This window comes from Rhinolophus ferrumequinum, chromosome X, assembly GCF_004115265.2.
Source record: "Rhinolophus ferrumequinum isolate MPI-CBG mRhiFer1 chromosome X, mRhiFer1_v1.p, whole genome shotgun sequence".
Lineage (NCBI taxonomy): Eukaryota > Metazoa > Chordata > Mammalia > Chiroptera > Rhinolophidae > Rhinolophus > Rhinolophus ferrumequinum.
Window position 1 is genome coordinate 123,728,375 of NC_046284.1, and position 19,682 is coordinate 123,748,056.

Genomic DNA, 19,682 nt, shown 5'->3' on the forward strand with positions numbered 1-19,682 from the left:
TCCTGTCAACTCTGAAATCCCCACGCCTGCACTCGGTAACGTCCTACCCTTTGAAGAACTGCCAGCTTAAATCAGTAAGGCTAATCTTGCAAATTAAAAAAAAAAAAAAAAAAAAAGGCTGAGGGATGGCGAGTCGGTTCAGTGGGTTAGAGCGCGATGTTCATAACACCCAGGGTTGCCAGTTCAATCCCCACCTGGGCCATTGTGAGCTGCGCCCTCCACAACTAGATTAAAACAACTACTTGACTTGGAGCTGATGGGTCCTGAGAATAAATTAAAGTTAAAAAAAAAAAAAAAAAGGATGACAAAAGGCTGACAAAAACCAGATGAGAAGAAACTATTTTTCTCCAGTTGTAACTTTGTTTCCTTTTAAAAATAGTAACGTCTGTCTCCGTTTAAGCCCCTTTCCCCCACCTCTTTCCCAGAGAAAAAAACTGAAAAACACTATTCTGGAATCGTTGGGTACCAAACGATTTTTAAGACTTTCCTGTGGAAGTTTGCATCCACGAACGATCCATGCTTTCTTTGGGGCATTTTTCAATGGAATCAGGGTTGTCATACTAAATGTTCTCTTTTTCGCTTGTTTCCCTCTCTCTTTCGCTTTAACTACTTATTATGTTTTCTATTGAGATATAACTGACAGACAACATTCTGCTAGCTTGAGGTGTACGACAGACATCATGATACAGTATCTGTATTGATTGTGAAACCTCCACCACGGTGAGTCTGGCTCCCACCTCTCACTGCACAGAGTTACAAAGTGTTTCCTCAAAGTGGAATTGAGGGCCGGGGTGGGGGTGGCAGGTGTGCTCAGATTTAAACCGCTCAAGTCATTTTTCCAGGTTCTCCTCCCAGCAACAATGTAGCAAATTGCTGCTACTACCCCTGTCATCTTTTGGGTGTGGTTGACTGTTGGCCTTTCATTGAATGTGTGTGACCTTGAGCGTTTTTTTCTTCCTTTCGTGGGCTCTGTGGTTTCCTGTACTCTCAGCTGGGCGGGACCAGCAGTCTCTGCCTGGCGAGGCATCTTTTTTGGAAGGAGCCATCTATCAGGTTTCACAATTAAGTTCAGGAACTTGTTGCAACACTGTTGCTAACCCTTTTTTCTATCAGAGGGATTATTCATTATGAATTTGTATCAACTAGACAAACAGGTAATCAAGGTGACTATTTAGAAGTGCGGAAAACGCTGCAGGAAAAGGTTAGATGTCCTGAACTTTTCACCAACAATTCATGGCTCTTGTACCACGACAATTCACAGCTCACACAGCACTGTCTGTGAGGGAGTTTTTAGCGAGTAAACAAATAACTGTATTGGAACACCCTCCCTACTCACCCGATCTGGCCCCCAATGACTTCTTTCTTTACCCAAAGATAAAGGAAATAGTGAAAGGAAGACATTGGGATGACATTCGGGACATCAAGGGTAATACGATGACAGCTCTGATGGCCATTCCAGAAAAAGAGTTCCAACATAGCTTTGAAGGGTGGACTAGGCACTGGGGTGGGTGCATAGCTTCCCAAGGGGAGGACTTCGAAGGTGACCGTACTGATATTCAGCAATGAGGGATGCGACACTTTTTCTAGGATGAGCTTGAGAGCGTAACTGTCTGACTTCTTATGTAATTTGTACATTAAAACAATTGTATGAGCAGCAATGAGCCTCTCCCACCCAGCAGCCCATGTTTCCACGTTGGACTGTGTGCTCAACAGTTATTATAAGAGTTATTATTTTTAATTTTAGTATTGCCCAATTTATCAATTTTTAAATCTCTGCTTTTTTTTTTGTATCTTAGCTAAGAATATCCTCATTACCCTGAGCACATAAGACATCCCTTTTTTTAACCAAAACTTTAAAAATATTTCTTTTCACATTTAGACTTTTACTCCACCAGCGTATTTTTAAGTATTGCACGGGGGGTGAGGTTGCACTCCATATTATCCACAAGGACAGCGCACTGCCCCAGGCCTGCTTCACTAACTTTCCATCACTTCGTAGCTCAGGTACCGAGATATAATATCATCAAAAGTCCATCTCGAGGCCCTCTGGCCCCGTGCATGGCTCTGTGTGTGCCCTGAGCCATAGCTGTAAAACAAATGTCGACATCTATTAGAACCATTGCATTCCATATGTGTATATATTTTGAAATTTTTTCAAAAATCTCTTGGCTGATAAAAAGAAATGTCTTGGCTATCCTCTGTCTTATAGAGGATTTTGGAAGTTCTCACATTCTCTGAAAAGTCGTTTTGGTTTGGGGGTTGTCATTGGAACTGCACTGAATCTGCCACTTTGAGGTGAAGTGACAGTTTTATAATATTGGTTCTCCCCACCCTTGGGTGAAGGAGACCTCCACTTTGTCTCTTCAAATGTGTTTCGTGCAATTTTGTAACTCTTTTCCGCAGTAGTCAGGTGCTCTTTGGTTAAATGTTTCCATGGGGATGTTAGAGATTTTGTTGCTATTGCAAATGGGATCTTTTCTTCATAATTACATTTTTCAAATAGGTTTTTCCAGGTGGATAGAAATGTTGCTGATTTGTGTAGATTCAGCCTGTATCTAGCAATGGTGCTGAATTTTCTTCCCCGTTGTTACAGTGTTTGTATTAGGTGGATGCAAAAGTTACTGCGGTTTTTGCAATTATTTTTAACCTGTTAAACTGCAATTACTTTTGCACCACCCTAATAGATTCTCCCCAGGATAGTGATAAATTCACCATCATCTTCATCATAAACTCTTGACTCAAACCACATAGAAAACCAAAAACATACATCATGACAATGCTAAATTGTAGGATGTATTTTTTTTTTAATCAGTCAGAGGACAATATTCTTGAGACAGTCCCCTGTGTTGTCCGAATAAAAGAGAGAAAAGCAAAATTTGTTTTGTCTGTTCAATTATTTTCCTCACAAATTAAAAATAGAACTACTGTATGATCCAGCAATCCCACTTCCGTGCATTTATCTAAAGGAAACAAAATCACAATCTTGAAAAGACATATGCACCTCTATGCTCATTGCAGCATTACTGACAATAGCCAAGATATGGAAGCAACCTACGCGTCCACCAACAGACGACTGGATAAAGAACAGGTGGTACGTATTCACACTGGAATACTACTCGGCCATGAAAAAGAATTAAATCTTGCCGTTTGCGACGACATGGATGGACCCAGAGGGTGTCAGGCAGAGTAAAATATGTCCAACAGAGAAAGACAAAGACCGTATGATCTCACTTATATGGGGAATCTAAAGAACAACAACAACAAAAACCTGAACTCACAGATGCAGAGGGCAGATTGGTGGCTGCCGGAGCGGGGCGGTGGGGGCTGTCAAAATGGGTGAAAGGGGTCAAAAGGAGACAGTAATAATATGGAAATAATAGATTGTTTAGACATACACTGCCAGGATAAAACAAGATGAAACAAACTGAGGAATATAATCCATACAAAATTCAGTACAGTGTTTGCCTTTGATGAGGGCATGGGGGACGGGCCATTTGTAGGCAGATTTATGCTACTGCAAGGTACTGATGCTTGAATTCCCCCTTGCGTTAACTAAAACATTAAAAGGCTCTGCTTGGACAAAGATGGTGGAGGGATACGAAGCAAGGATTGAGGTTCATCCAAAATCTGTCTTTGATTTCTCTTTTTCTCTAATTGTATAAGCCTTCCGTGGGTTTCTAGAATAATTCAACACAAGCTAATACAGGACGAGTGGACGGTCTGTCTTTATGGACCACACCGTGGGTCCTTAAAAGTGATGCGTTTTTCCTGTTTGTTGGTTCAGGGGCTCTACATTTCTATTCTACGGGGTTTTTCAGTTGAATCCCCCCAGTCTAATTTATTCTTAATATTTTCATCTGCTAGGCCTGATATTTCCAGGGTGGGGGGCGGGGGAAGCTTGCAAAAAGTCTCTCGCTCCGATTTTTTAATTTCCACTTTCGACTTTCTTGAGGTGCGTCATGGATCGAGATTGGTTTTCCATTCTGGAGCTTCTCCGTTATCCTTAAGGAGTAACTTTCTTTATCCCCACTAACTGTGTATCCCCAGAGGGTCGTTTTGTCTGACGTGGTTACATAACGCCACTTTCTTCCGGTTACTATTGGTCTCGGGTATCTTTGTCCAGCCATCTCGTCTCAGCTTCTCTGTGACATTATATTTCAAACGAGTCTCTTGTTTGAGAGCATATAACTCATTTTAAATCGCGTTATCTAACGCCTCTGTTAACCTATTCATTAAACCTTAATTTTACCTCCACTGTAATGAGTGGTACATCATTTGGACTATTTTTCTCCTTCTTTTCTTTTTTTTAATTCTTTCCTGACCGCTACTTAATCAATCAACTTCACTTTGCTCTTCTGTCTCGTCTCTTTGACGAACGTAGGACTGATCCACACAATTTCTATTTTTAACGAGTTCAGTTTAAACATGTCCACAGTCCAGCAATATTAAATTACTACAATTCAGTTCTTCTTCTGCTCACCCTCCCTGTTATTATTTCCCAGTACGTAGCTTAGAAATTTAAGTGTCTTGCTGTTGATGCCAGGTTGGTGGTGTTTTACTGAGCAGCTGACGATGATGATTTTTTTTTTTTTTTAGAGATTTTTTTATTGGGGAAGGGGAACAGGACTTTATTGGGAAACAATGTGTACTTCCAGGACTTTTTTCCAAGTCAAGTTGTTGTCCTTTCAATCTTAGTTGTGGAGGGTGCCATTCAGCTTCAAGTTGTTGTCCTTTCAGTCTTAGCTGCAGGGGGCGCAGCCCACCATCCCTTGCGGGACTCGAGGAATTGAACTGACAACCTTATGGTTGAGAGCCCACTGGCCCATGTGGGAATCGAACCAGCAGCCTTCGGAATTAGGAGCATGGAGCTCTAACCGCCTGAGCCACCGGCCGGCCCACAATGATTACTTTTTACCAACATGCTTAGTCACCACTGTTCTTTGCATCCCGATTCACCCTTGTGCGTTCAAATTCCTTCTCCTTGAAGGACCGGCTGCTACTTCTTTCAGCAAGGGGACCAGGTTCACTCCATGCAAACTCACACTTACAGAGGGACAGGACTTGTATTTTCACATTTCCTGGCAGGAAATGCCTGTTCTGGACTTTTCGTTTACATGGAATCAGATAATATGTGGGTTTTTTTGTGTCCGGCGTCTCTCGCTCTGCATTGTGTCCTCAGGGTCCCTCCCTGGTATGGAGAGTCTCAGCGACTCCCTCCTTTCCCTGGCTGCGTAATATTCCACTGTGTGGATGCACCCCACTCTGTTTATCCATTTGTCCACAGGTTAATCCGTTCGTCCACAGGCGGACCCTTGGACTGGCGACTGTGAACGATGTACACACATTTTGGGGAGTCCCTGGCAGCATGTATCTAGGAGCCAAATTTCTTGCTCCTGAGGCAACTTTATGTTTCCCTTTCTGAGCAAGTGTCAGACTACTTTGCACAGCGGCTGCCCCCTTTTTCATGCCCACGAGGGTTCCGATTTCTCCACATCCCCGCCAACACTTGTCCATGTTTGGGTACCCGCCCCCCCAGCGGGAATGTGGAGACGTGTCACTGTGATTTTGACTACTTTCATGTCCCTGATAACTAGGCTTTGCTTGTAACGCCTGCAGACCGGCCATTGCTCACACATCCTTCACACGCCCTACGGCCCTGTAGACACCGTCCCTCATCCCTCCAGAATCACAGCCTGTGCAGGGCACAGCCTCAGTTCTGCCCAGCCAGGCCATCACTCACCTGAGATCGGCTTCTTGGTGGGTTCTGTGAACGAAGAGCAAAAAATACATTCAATAAGCATCAGGGAAACAATCATTAATACCCTAAAAACAAGGGACCGTTACTAAGCAGTAAGCGATGCGAACACACGTTCCATTTTGCATTCAGGGGGAAAATCAAATCAGAGACGTCACCCTTTAAATCCATGCCCGCCAGTCTTTCCCGGAGCAGTGAGGGGTGGGACGGTGAGGGCCAGGCTTCCATGAGGCAGCTTGTTAGGAAGTACGTTTGAGCAAAGAATTTTTGGGGGGTGGAGGGGGACGAGGAAGTGAGATGTCACAGACCTGCTGGGACACCCCCTTAGCCACGTCCATGCACAGGTGGCCGTGCGTCTGCAAAGCAGAGGTACAAGGGGCAAAAAAAAACAAAACACGGAGAGAGGCTCCCGGCTTCCAGAAGCATGCTTCTGTCCCTTTCCCGACTGTGCTTTAGTCACTCAACAACCGTGGACGCAGTTGCCTGTTGGCGCTGGGACTGAGAGAATGGACACCTCCACAGCCTCTCACGTGACGGCTGTACCTGCAGGTCAGCCCTCGAGGAGGTGGCCGTCACGTGGACACTGTCGGACCTGCAGAGCGTGGCCGCCGGGCCCGTGAGCCTGGGTGTGGCCGTGGGAGCCAGGAGACCGCAGGCCGACAAGGGGCGCCGTAGGCAGCGTCCTGACAGGCAGAGGAAACTGCGTTTGGAAGCCCTCTCTGTAGTGAGCACTGCGTGTGCAAGGTCCATACACACTGCAGCTGTGCCGGGGCCTCCCTCCTTTCCATGGCCGCGTAATCCTCCCTCTCACGGACCACATTGCACATGTCCGTTCCTCTGTGGGTGGGCGCTTGGGTCGTTGCCACCTTTCGGCTCTTGTGACCAGAGCTGCTCTCGACAAGGGCTGGAGCCCTTCTCTCCGTTCTCCCGAGTGTCTGGCTAGGAGCAGAATTGCTGTTTCACGTCAGCGATGCTTTTCTATCCATCACACGCCAGGGACGGTGCTGCCTCGGAGCCCGGGGGGCCGGCCCTCTGGCACAGCTATGTCCTGTCGTGGCCATGTCCCCTTTTTCCATCCCACCCGCGAGCACTGCCTGCTCAGGCTGCGTTTCGCAGGATATCGCCAGGATGCCCTCTGGGGAGGCTGCCAGTGTTTGTCCTCCTGCCTGCTCACCCTACCACCGTGCAGACCGGGTAGGACGGAGCCCACACCGCTGCAGCCTGGCGGGAAGGCGGTGTCTTCACGTGGGTGTGTGTCCTTCAGATTTTCTGTTGCACGGACCCTACCGGCACATCTGCCTCTTGCCCCGTGGTTCTGACCAGCAAAATCCTCCGTTAGCGGGGAAACCCGGGGAGGGCGGCGGTCTCTGTCATTGTGCTTTGCTGTGGTTTTCGATCCAGTCCCGGGCATCACATCCTTTTCTCACTTCCCCTAACCGGCTGCTGAGTGACCAGAGGTTGGTGCTGTTGCCAGACCCAGCGACCTTCTGTGAGCAGACCTGCAGCCCGCTGTGCCTGTGCGTCCAGTGCTTTCCTTTCTGCCCCCCAGCCAGGTCTGAACCCCTGTGCAGCCCAGCCGGGCTGGCACACCTGTACTCAGCTTTCCGGCCAAGAGAACCCCCTGGGTGGAAGGCAGGCTGGTTGCATTCAGTTGCTCCGTCAGGGCATCAGACAACACAGACTAAGAACAAACCGATGTTGAAAACAACACAAAAGCCACCAGCGTGTGCCCAGCCCTCAGCCTCCTGAGCCAAGCAGCTGAGCTTCACACCCATGGCGTCCTTGGCTAGGGGACGTTCACAGCCGCCTGCCAGCCCGTAGGAAACACAGAGACCTCAGTGCCCGGGAATTCGCCACCCCAGCCTCAGCTAACCCACTGCCCTCCCACCCACCGGCAGTCCCCCCGATGCCACAAAGACAAGCTCCCCGTGATATATCGGCACTCACCAGGGTCATCCAGAGCGTCGGCCAAATCAAAGTCACCTTGACCTGTTGGGAACACACAAGGCACAAGTCACACTGGGCTGGGACAGACAGTCAGGGCCCCCACTCTCTGCACTACGTGGCTGCCCGGCTAAGCCAGAGACCTTCCTTCGGTGCACAGATCAGTCCCACCCTGAGCCACGCGGAGGCTCCATGTCCCCCCGACCCTTCCCCCTCCCCCGCCCCCAATGCGTCTGTCAAACCAGTGTGTTTCCTTTCCCTGCAGCCTGGTACCCCTGTCACTGCACAGACATCTTAATGAAGGAAGACCACTGCGTCTCTCCCTTAAAGCACAGGTCGGAGCGCCGAGGATCCCAGCTGCCCTGACTGACCCAGCCAGACACACAGATGTGTTGCAAACCTAAACATCCACAGGTCCGCACACGTATGGAAACAACCACTGCGTGCCAGTCACACTGCTGGGTGCCAGGGATGCGACAAGGAACCCACACGTCCTCCCTCCAGGTCTTTAGCAGGAAGAGAGGCGTCAACATACAAAGGCAGGGATGGGGAGCAGCGCGGACCAACAAGGCCGCCGGCAATTCTACTCCTGGTGTGAGGCGGAGCTGGAGGGCTGCCTGGAGGAGGCAACACGTGAGCTGTTTCGAAGGCGCTGTTTTACTCACCAGGAGATGCTCTCACCCCCATTTTTAGCTCACGGGAAATGGGGTTCGGTTAGGGCCTCTGTGGCTAGAGTCGTGGATACTTGCATGTATTGCTCAGACAGAATGGACCTTGCATTGAGGCCCAGCCACACGCCGCCGCGTGGGGCTTCCCGAGACTCCCCCGGGGCAACCCTTGCAAACACATTGCCAAGCAGGCCCTCCCCCCAGACCAAAGGGCTCAGAAATTCTGTTTATGTTTGAGTTTCGGACGTGTTAAAAATAACACAAGAAGTCCGCCATCTGGTGAAATACAGGGACCCGTGTTTTGGTTTTCTGACAGGGCGTGAGTCAGACAAGCTTGGATAAGGGGTGGGTGGGGAAGTGACAGCTAAGAGGGCCGGGGTTATGTCTGGGGGGAAGCGTTCTGGAATTAGACGGTGGTGGTGGCTGCGGGGCCTCGTGACGTTACCGAAATGCACCACACTGTTCATTTTTAAACGCTTGCCATGGGGACGTTTATGCACGTGAATTTCATGTCCATTAACAAATACCGGGGGTGCCAAAAACATGTCTGGGCATTTTGAGAGATGTCACGTATGTACTACTTTTTGAAGTTGGCGTGAATTACGGTAGACACGTGTAGGATGACATTCGCTCCTCTTTTGCTGTTCATGTCTTGCTATCGGTCTATATGGAGTATTCCACCGTTAATACAGTTTTTTCCTTTCTTACAATGTGTGTACATGTTTTGGGCCCCCTCTGTTCTGTTTGAGTTTGGAAGGAGCTCCGGGTGGGAGGCCTGCATGGACTTCCTCTCCGACCCATCACAAGGCTCCTTGCATTTCTGTCCCTCCCTTGCTGCCTTGACAAGGAGAGACACGCGTTGGAAAACGTTTGACACCCTGAGTGGCTCGAAGCTCACATTTGGGTGATAACCTGTTTTGACAGCTTTGGTGAGACATGACGTGCAGCTCACACAGCTCAGCCGTTGTGCTGCAAAAGACACGCTGCAGCAGCATTTAGACCCTCACCATGGTGTGCAAGCAGCCCCTCTGGCCAGTTCCCGCACATCCCATCACCCCAAAAAGAGACCCGTCCCCATGAGCGGTCAGTCCCCGTGTCTCTCCCAGGGGCTCCTCACTTACCCACTTCCTGTCCCTGTGGAGGTGCCAGTTCTGGACGTTTCACATACATGGGGTCACACGCTGGGTGGCCCTGTGTGCCCGGCATCTCTCACCCAACCCCCCGCGTTCAGGCGCAGCCACACAGCAGCCTGGATCAGCCAGGAATCCCTTCCGCCCTCACCAGGGTTCCCTGGAGCTTACAGGCAGCATCAAGATTCACACCTGGTCCCTCCGGCTGCTTCAGCCCCTGAGCCCTGGGAAGGAGGCTGCATTAGATGCCAGGTTGCCTTCTGGCACCTGCTCAGGAGGTCCCCGCCCTGGAGGCAGCTTTCACCCGCGCAGCCTGGGGTCAGCGGAGCCCCTGGTGCAGCCTGGGCCGGAAGCCATGGGGCCAGGTGTTGGGGCTCCGTGCGGAAGGAGCTGGAGACCCAGAGCGGGCGCCTCCCCAGGCAGCAGCCTCCTGAGCCAGGAACAGCCACAGCATCTGAGGGCAGGAGGACCAGAGGTCAGCGTGCGCCCATTGGCAGCCCCAGGGCTCCCTGTCCCCCTAGTGGAAGCCGAAAGCTGGTACAATTACACGCCGAACCCCAGAGAGCCGTTTCTAACTGTGGGGCTTCGCTCCGGACGCCCCTCTCCGTGGCCGGGGTCTGCTGTGCTCCAGCTTCTGCCAGTTCCTCGAGCGGGAAACGACCTGGCCCCTCCGTGTTCCGGTTGGCTCTGCAGCCACCATTGTCCAGGGTCTGGGAACAGGACGCGGCGTCAGCCTCCTGGGTTCCTGGGACACCTCCCTTCCAGGACGGCCAGCGGGTGTGGCCGACCCTGGACCCACCCCTGTGCAGGTCCCCAGAGCTGCTCCGAGTGCCCTGGTTGCGTTCCAGGCGCTCCCATAGCTCCCATATGACGTGCCCCCACGACACCAACAGCTCCAGGCATCTGAGAAACAAGCGCCTGACAACCTTCTCCAGCCTGTGTGGCATCCACTGCCCTGCTCCCACATAACACTGACCTCTGTCATCTAGCCTTACCCGGCCTCTCCGAAATTTCCTTGCATAACACGCTGGGTGCCACCTGTGTTATCCCAAAGGGCACAAGCCACCTCCGGAGAGAAAGGTCGATGGATCCCTGGGGATGTATGGTCCCCGGCAGCCAGGTACCCTTTCCCTGGCTTGGCAAACAGCCCTGTGGGTCCCCTCCTTCAGTGTGGAGGGGTTGTGATGCCCCCTGGGGGTGGCAGGAGTGAGGAGGGCCGTAGAGGACGCTGCTTCTGGTGGGTACAGCTGTTGCCGTGCAGGGAGGCTTGCGTGAACGTGACTCCCACGTGTGGGCCGTTGTCGGGCTCCTCGACCTCCTTGCATAACCAGAAGGACTCTGGCCAGCAGCAGGCGCCAGGCACGGAGCTGGGCCAGCCGTGCAGGCGGCAGGGAATGCAGGTCCCCGCCCCCCTTGCAGGGGTCCCCGTGGGCTTCAAATTGTCACCTCTCTGAGAGATCCCTCGGGTAGACGAGGCTGATTCTGGGGACTCCGTCTTAGGGAACTTGGCTGGGGGTTGGGGGCTGCTCACAAGGCAGTTAGTTGCTTTCGTTACCCAGATTTTCCACTCAGTTCTAAGATGCAGAACATAAAATCTGTTTCTCATTTACGTTTCTTTTGCTTAGCATTCAGGCAGACCCACAGGTCCCGGGGTCCGGAAATGCCCCAGATGGAGGCAGCCAGGGATTGCTGCGGTAGTTTCTGCCACCAGCATCTTGCACACGTGGGTTTAAAGGGGCTGAGCTGGTGGGAGGGAGGTCAATGCTATCCATGCCCCCTCCCACAAAAAAGCTATCCTTGGGGGCTTTAAGAGGAAACCAGGGCCGGCCCGGTGGCTCAGGCGGTTGGAGCTCCGTGCTCCTAACTCCGAAGGCTGCCGGTTCGATTCCCACATGGGCCAGTGGGCTCTCAACCACAAGGTTGCCAGTTCAACTCCTCTGAGTCCCGCAAGGGACGGTGGGCTCCACCCCCTGCAACCAGTAACGGTAACTGGATCTGGAGCTGAGCTGCGCCCTCCACAACTAAGACTGAAAGGACAACAACTTGACTTGGGAAAAAGGCCTGGAAGTACACACTGTTCCCCAATAAAGTCCTGTTCCCCGTCCACCCCCCACAAAAAGAGAGAAAACCAGCCTGTGTGGCACTCATGTGGCACTGTCATCTCTGATAGCCACACACCCACGACACCCGCCGCCCCAGTTCACAGCGGACCCCTGAGAGATTCTAAGCTGCTTCACAGTAGAGATTTTATCTCTCAATGTCTCAGCGTCTCTTCAGACCCCAAGTCAACGTCACCGACAGCAAGTTTGCAGAGCACACAGCAAGGCTGCTGTGGGAATCGTAGCCCAGCCCAAGACCGATGTTTGGCAGGAAGGGTACTCGCCACCCCAGAAAGCATCCCTCCCAGCTTCCAGGAACCACTCACTGAATTATTTACTCTATCAGAGGAAGTCAGCCCAGGCAGGCTCGGGGAAGAAGGAGAAAAGAAGAAAAACACCATTAATGGCGAAAGCGCGGGCCGCCACTCCCGCTCTTACCCCAGCAGTTAACACACCAGGGATTTCATCCCCAAAGACTGCGTCCATCCTGGACACGCAGCTTACGCGGGCCTGTCGGTCACATTATCCAGCAACGTGCGTGCGTCTGCTCCACTTTACGGCACTTGCTTTTCGTCTCTTTGCACAGCATTTTATTGGTTTTCCCTGAAGAGTGGAGTAATTTAATCCAAAGCTTCAGGGGTCAGCTGCCACCGATGAAGCTTCTCTGCAAGCCCTTTAATCTAGAGGACCCGCTCGTCCTTGAGCAATTCCCCCCAGGGCAGGCACTGGAGCTGGGACTTCCTGGCAACAAACCTTGTTGTCTTTCGGGCAACGTGTAAGTTGCCCCTTTGACTCTGGCTCGATAGTTTTAAAATAAATGTTTGGAAAGTATATTAGAGTGGTTCTTTCCCACAACGGGCACGTTTCCCAGAGCAGAGACAATAAATCACCTGCCGAGGTGAGCAGTTTCAAAAGAACATGAACAGGAGGAAGGCAGGGGGTGGAGATGGGGTGGGGGGGGGCGCGTAGTTCCCGGTGGGGCCGGTGGGTGGCTGGTGGGACCCGGCTTCCTCCTTCTGGAATAGCCGTGTGGCCACATCCACTCGGGTCTCTACTTTCTCAGGAGGTTTTTCACTTCCAGCAGGAAAACACGTGTTCTTAAGAAGACGTGGGTTCTCGCTGTCCACACTTCAACGTGAATAGCCACGACTTAACAGCTGACAGTCTCCCCAGGGGCTGCAGACCTTCCCTGGAGCCGAGCAGGTGCCCGCCAGGTCCTGGGGTGCTCCTCTGGCCCCTAAGTCCTCACTGCCCTCAGCAAGCTGCTGATAGCCACTGAGCGTCTCCCCAGAAGGTCAACCAGTTGTGCCGGTTCCAGGTGTCCCAAGGGCCCTTTCAGTGTATTGCAGATCAAAGCCCTTTCTCTGCACCCGCGGAGTCTCCAGGAGGAGACATATTTGGTCACAAAGGTGCCAGGTATGGTCATTCATCATGAAAGGCAAGACATCTGTCGTGAAATGCAGACTTCAGAAAAACGCTGCACACTGCCCAATGAGGCATGATTGGGTGGCGTGTCCTAACCCAGCCTTCCCTAAGTGACACATGCACCCGGATCCCTCAGGATGGGGGTGACACACAGACTCTGCGACAGAAGGTCTGGTTGGGCCTCAGAGGTGGATTTCTTACAGCTCCTGATGGGATCCTCAGTCTGCCGTTCCATGAACTTCACTTTGCAGTGTAAGAACTTTGTGTGAATTTCCGGGGTGCAGCATAACAAAATGCCACTGATGGCACAGCTTAAACAACAGAGATATATTTCCTCCCAGTCCTGGAGCCTAGAGCCTGAGACCCAGGTGTCCCAGGGCTGGTCCCCCCCGAGGCCTCCCTCCTGGGCGTGTGGACGGCCGTCGGCTCCCCGTGTACTCACACGGCCGTCCCTCTGTCTGTCTGTGTCCTCATTTCCTCTCCTGATAAGGACACAGTCCTATTGGATCAGGGCCCACCCTAGTGACCTCATGTCACCTTAGTCCCCTCTTTAAAGCCCCATCTCCAGACACAGTCCCATTCTGAGGTCCTGGGGGTCAGGGCTTCACCATATGAATTTTGGGGGGGACTGCCTCAGGTTCTGCCACAGAGCGTCTCAGACCCTCAAAGACGTACAAATCAGCGTGGAATCTGGGTAGCTGCAGAGTCTGGCTCAGCAGGTCTGGCTGAGGCTAAGACTGCCTTTCTCCAGGTCCCAGGGAATGCTGGAGCCGCTGGTGTGGGGCCCTACTTTGGGAGTTCACGTACTTATCACGAATACCATCCTTAACTCTTTCCACCGTCCAGGTGACCGAACCCCCTCCCCCAGAGTCCAGGAGGTCCTCACCCCCAAAAGAATCAGCCTTGGGGTATCCAAGGAAGACCCACCCCCCAGGCTGCTTCTCCCCACAGGCAGGATGGAAGGTGGCCTTGAACCCACCATGGGGACCTCCGGGGATGGAGCCCACGAAGAATATATCACAAGGATAATAAACAAAAAAATAATTGGAAGGAAGCATTTAAAGAAAACTCAGGAGGTCTTCCTCTAATTTTAAGGGACTGTTCTTTGGGGGAAACGCACTCTTTTGCATTTTTTAAAAAAATGTTTTTAATTTGCTCGGGTTCCCCTGGGAGACACCCACACTCTCACCGCAGAATTCACTTTGCAGGAAGAGCAAAGCACTTTGCACCCATCAGCCCTTGGCTCTCCAGCGTGATGCCATTTGCACACCAGCTGAGTTCCCTGCAGAAGCAACCCCTTCAAGGGTTCTCAGCTGATGGTGATAGGGAAATTGGGGAAGCAAAAAGATTTCATAGGACTGGCCCTGCCCCATGTCCACCGACAGACACCAACGTGGAAATGTGTCTGAGGGCACAGATGTATGGTCTTGGGAGACGCTAAGAGGCAGACCATCACGGAGCCCTTCTTCTAATCATCTCCAGAACAGGCCCCTCGGGCCGCTGAAGTGGAAAGAGGAAAACACACCAGACGGTGAATGTTATCTGTCAGCTTGGCTAGACGAGAGTGTCCAGCTGTTGGGTCAAACACTGGTCTACGTGCCACTGTGAAGGTATTTTGTCCATGGGATTCACATCTACAATCAAAGGAACGTAAATAAAGCACCGAGTGGGTGTGAGTGCCGTAGGTGGGCCTCGTCAGATTTGTTGAAGGCCTTGAAACCAAAGACAGGTTTCCGGGAAAAGAAAGGGGCAACTCCTTTCTGAGTTTCTAGCCTGCCTTACGGATTTCAGACCTGGCAATCCCACAGTCCTGTAAGCCAGTTTCTTAAAGTAAATTTAACTCTCTGGATGGATAGATAGATAGATAGATAGATAGATAGATAGATAAATGAGAGGTACATAGATAGATGGATAGACAGACAGATAGATAGAAAATAGAGATGATAGATGGATGGATGGATAGATAGGTAGGTAGGTAGATAGATAGATAGATAGATAGATAGATAGATAGATAGATAGATAGATAGATGATTGATAGATGATACGTAGATGATAGAAAGATAATAGATGAATGGATGAATAGATGGATGGATGGATGGATGGATGGATGGATGGATGGATGGATGATAGATACATAGATGATAGACAGATAGAAGATAGCTATAAATGATAGATGATACAGTCTCCCATGCTAAGACATGGTCTCTCAAGCTCAGCAGTAGGACACTGGGGACTGGATAACTCCCTGACGTGGGGACCTGTCCTGTGCATTGCAGGACATCGAGCAATGTCCCTATTATCTGCCCACTTGATGACAGTCCCCCACTCCCAGCTATGACAGCCAAAACTGAGGCCAGATGTTGCCAAATGTCCCCTGGGGGCAACGTCACCCCCAGCTGAGACCGGCTGACGGCAGCACCTGTACCTCGGGCTGTCACTTGTTACTTGCACGTGCTGGGTGATGCTTTGGTCAATCTAGAGCCACAGAGCAGCCACCCTCCTGTCCTTGGAATACAGGAGGCCCCGGCGAGGGTAGACCAGATGGCTGGTGCTCACGCAGCATCTCTCATGCTGAGGGACCCCTGACTTCAGCATGGGCGTCACCCAGGGTGCTTCTTAAAACGCACGCTTGCCAGGGCCCCACCCAGCACCCGAATGAAGCTCTCCAGGGGCGTGGATTCAGGCGGTGCCTCTCAGCCAGCTCCCTTCCAGGTGAGTCCTCCGTACGTCAATCATTGAGAATCTCTGCCCTAAATACCTGGGCAGGTTCAGCCCCATCACCTGGCCAGGTGACAGCAGGCAGGCCCCGTGACCCATTTGTGGTGTGACTTGCACACCCATTGTGTGGTTAGATCCAAGGATGGTTGATGGGCCGTGAGGAAGGAAGCAGAACCAGGAGCGGCTCCACCGAGGGTCGTGGGCTGAGGCCAGTGTGGCCTGGCTCCTTGCCTTGGGCAAGTATGGAAATCTCTTCTTTTCACCATTTTCAGAACCCAAACCGACCCCCAGCTGAATGCAGCAAATACCGTACAACACTGCAGAGTCCCTGACGTATCTTCACTCGACAGAAAACACAGCTGAGCCTTCAACAACGTTGGGGGTCCAGGCCACCAGCCCCCCACTGTCCAAAACCCACGTATAACTGTGGACTCCCCCTAATCTTATCTGCTCACTGCCTCCTGCTGACCAGAAGCTTTATCGATCCAGAACAGTCAGTGATCACCTATGTCACACGTGCTGCGTACGACATATTCTATCCTTACACCAGAGTAAGCTAGGGAAAGAAAATGCTATTGAGAAAATCGTAAGGTAGAGAAAATACAGTTACAGTAGGCGCTGGAGAAAATGTTGTGTGTCAGTGGACCCATGCGGGTCACACCCGTGGTGTTCGAGGGTCACCTGTACTCAGAAACGTTGTATATGGCTTTCAAAAACTATAAAGAATGTTATTCGGGTTTTTTTATTATTATTATTTAACTCGGTGGTGGAAAAGCAGCTGTACGCAAATGTACCCCATTTTTCGTCATGTATTGTAAGGAAGAATGCACAATATATGTGGAAGAGAATATGTGTGTGTGTGTGTGTGTGTGTGTCTGTGTGTGTGTGTGTGTGTGTGTGTGGTTTTCTTTTTTGTCAATGAACCAAACATCACAAGCAGCCTTTTGGGACCTACTTGTCGTTTTGTCAGCTTTTCGGAGGCCTGATTCTGTTGCATGTTCTTTCGAGTCCCTCCTGATTTGATCGACTCCTAATTAAATGCAGAGGAATTTCGAAGACGCCAAATTGTACACCACCCTTTTTTTTAGGACCACCATAGGGTTCTTATTGGGTATGAATGGGTTGTTTCTCTGAATTCACGTACACGGATAATTCAATCACCAATGTTAAATAGACATTGAATAATAGACATTATAAAAATGAGGCCGAGTACATTGGCTGTAATTTGAAGGAATTCCCATGCAATGATTCAGGATGGAACAGACTGGGGGAGGCCGAGTTGTCTGAGGGAATACAGTTATCCCAGGATTCTTCCTGTCACCCAGGCTGCAAGGATAAGTGTCAAAATGCTTCTCTGGGGGCTGGGTTGGCGGCTGGCCATGTATGTCTGACTGAGACGTGGCCGTCTTGCTTCTGCTTGTGTAAATGTAGGACGTCCCTGCTCCCTGAACACGGAACCACAGGGTCCAAATGGCAGGTAAGGTACACGGGTGATGAGGATGAAAAGGACGGTGGGGCTCTGACATGGCTTGTCTGGCCACCTCTGCCTCTGACTGACTCCTCACCCTTAGAAACACACAAACAGGACCAACCGGAAATGCAATGTGCCTGAACATCTGAACAGCAATCTTTTAATTCCGAACCGACAACGCTTCTCACACTTGAATTCCACCAGGAGGTCATTCCCTGCCACTAAAATGGGAAAAGGACCCAAAGGACCTTGAGGCAATGGCTGTTTTAACCCTGCAAACGACAAGGGTTTGTTATCATTCCTCCACGAGGTCCCCACCCAGTAGGGCAGTTTTGGGCGTCAACAACTCGGATGACTTGAATTTGCCACCAGGGAAAGATGGCATCCAGGGAAAAGCTTCCAGATCTGAGCAGAGGCTGCCATTGAAGGAAACCCACGCTTGGCAAGCCGTCCCCCACCCCCCAAAACACCAAGTTGTGTTTCACCTCCATTTCTGGCGTTCGAAAATCACCAGAACGAATGAGTCAAAGCCGAAACAGGATATTTAGAAAGCCCAACACGTCCCTTCCTGCTTCCATCATCGAGCAGAACAGGCCACTTTTTAAAGCCACGAGACACACCCAAATCAAAAGCAGAAAAACAGATCGCTGCTAAGTGCTCACAGCACACATCCTACGTTTCCAGGCCCCGTTTCCGGACCCCCGACACGGACACCTGCCTGCTCCCCTCCCAGCCATCCTTCTCGGGCTCCTTTCTGGAAAGTTACAGCCATGGACTCCTGTGCGAGGAGTTTTGAGACGTGAACCAGACAGAAACCCACACCTATACCCCTCTCCTTGAGAGCTCCGCGTCTCTTACCTCGGGCGTGGATCACAAAACACAGGAAGGTGAGCCAGACGGGCCCCCGCCAAGCTGTCATCCTGGGCATGTAGGCGAAAGGACCTCCACGGATGCCTGCGTCAAGTGAGTCTGAGCACGGCCGCCCCCCTTTGGCGAGTTCACTTCTGCTTTCCCAGGAAGGGAGGGCGATGTCTTCAAGTGGAAAGTCTGAACCACGCTGGAATCCCCATGGGCTCAGCGCTCAGAATGCAAACAGCACAGCCAGGGATCCGTGGGACAAGTGCGTGCACGCTGAGGACGGTCGCAGGGCGAGCCTCCTGGAGCCCCGACTGCCAACCGTCAGGACGCTGGGGAAACAGGCAGGCGCTGACTGCCAATGGGCACCCTGGGCTCGGGCAGCCAGCACCCCGCTCAGAGGCTCTGCTCCCTGTGGGCGTGGGCGGGGCCGCCGGAGCGCAGGAGAACACACCCTGGCCCTGGCGTCCCCAAGAATCCTCCTCCAGGGCCCTCCTCCCGGGCGGTGTCCACACAGCAGGGCCAGACTTGGCTGGAGCAAAGATCAGCCCCCAGCCCTGCGTGGAAGTCTTGGCTTTTGCAACCAACACACCCCGTGCCTTCAAAGAGTCACTCTGATCCCGGCCTCAGACACCTGACAGTGCAGTGAGCGGCAAATGTCACCGCTGTGACTCCAATTCAGGTCCCTGAATCCTGACGTGTGGCTTTCGCCTGGCCGTGCTGCTGGGAGCAAGCCCAAACGCGGCTCTGGAAATCAGCTGTTCGGTGACACTGAGCGAAAGGGGGTGGAGGTGGCCGGGGAAGGAAGAGGAGGTGACCACCAGCAGCCTCTTTGTCTGGAGTGGCTTGGGGAGCCGGGGAGTGAGGGGTACAGTCAGGAGGGTAGCCCACTGCGTGCCATCAGGTTTACGCTCAGGATACTTCCAGTGTTCAGTGACTGAAGGGGACATCTGTTTCCTGAGCTCCCGGCTATTCCTCATGTTTGAAAACCCAAGCGCCTTCCTGAACAATTTACTGGCTTTATGTAAAGCACACAGGTTGCACGAGATACGGCTACGGCAGGCGACCTTAGGAAGCAGACGGTAAGTGTTATGGGTTCAAAAACATACGTTGATGTCCTAAGTTCCGGGACTTCACAACGGGACCTAGTTAGTAAATAGGGTCTGTGCAGATGGGACCAAGTGAGGGGTCTGAGGTGAGGTCATCCTGGATCAGGGGGGCCCTGAACCCAATGACAGTGTCCTCATCAGAGACAGGAGAGGAGGGACATAGACACAGAGGAGACGCCATGTGGAGACAGAGGCAGAGGAGGGAGGGAGGCGGCCACCAGCCCAGGGACGCCTGGAGCCCCCAGGAGCTGGAAGGGGCAGGAGGGACCGTCCCCTGGGGCCTCCGGAGGGAAGGTGGCCCTGGGACACACTGAGGGCAGACTCCCGGTGTCCAGGCCGCGGGAGGATGGCTGTCTGTGGGTTTAACCCCTCATTTGTGGTCATTTTCTTGTAGTGGCAAGAGGACCCTAATACAGCTTCCTTTCATGGAAACAAAGAAAAATGGCATTTTTCTTCTGGCACTGAATCTAGTAAGCGTCCCCCACCCCCGGCCCCCCCAATGCTGGCA

General features: G+C 51.8%; 1 protein-coding gene across 4 annotated transcripts in view; it reads right to left on the reverse strand.

Annotated features, from left to right (window-relative positions):
• XG (Xg glycoprotein (Xg blood group)) overlaps positions 1 to 18,470 on the reverse strand; it is a 33,195-nt gene extending 14,725 nt beyond the window's left edge. Inside the window, exons 1-3 of one of the 4 annotated variants that reach the window (XM_033104469.1) lie at positions 18,069 to 18,470; positions 7,703 to 7,744; positions 5,741 to 5,764 (exon numbers count right to left, since the gene is read on the reverse strand). In XM_033104469.1, coding sequence (XP_032960360.1) covers positions 5,741 to 5,764; positions 7,703 to 7,744; positions 18,069 to 18,138 — 136 coding nt within the window. In that variant the 5' untranslated portion in view covers positions 18,139 to 18,470. The remainder of the gene's footprint in view (positions 1 to 5,740; positions 5,765 to 7,702; positions 7,745 to 18,068) is intronic. The other 3 variants (XM_033104489.1, XM_033104479.1, XM_033104460.1) reach the window with 3 other exon arrangements.
• Between the last annotated feature and the right edge of the window lie 1,212 nt (positions 18,471 to 19,682).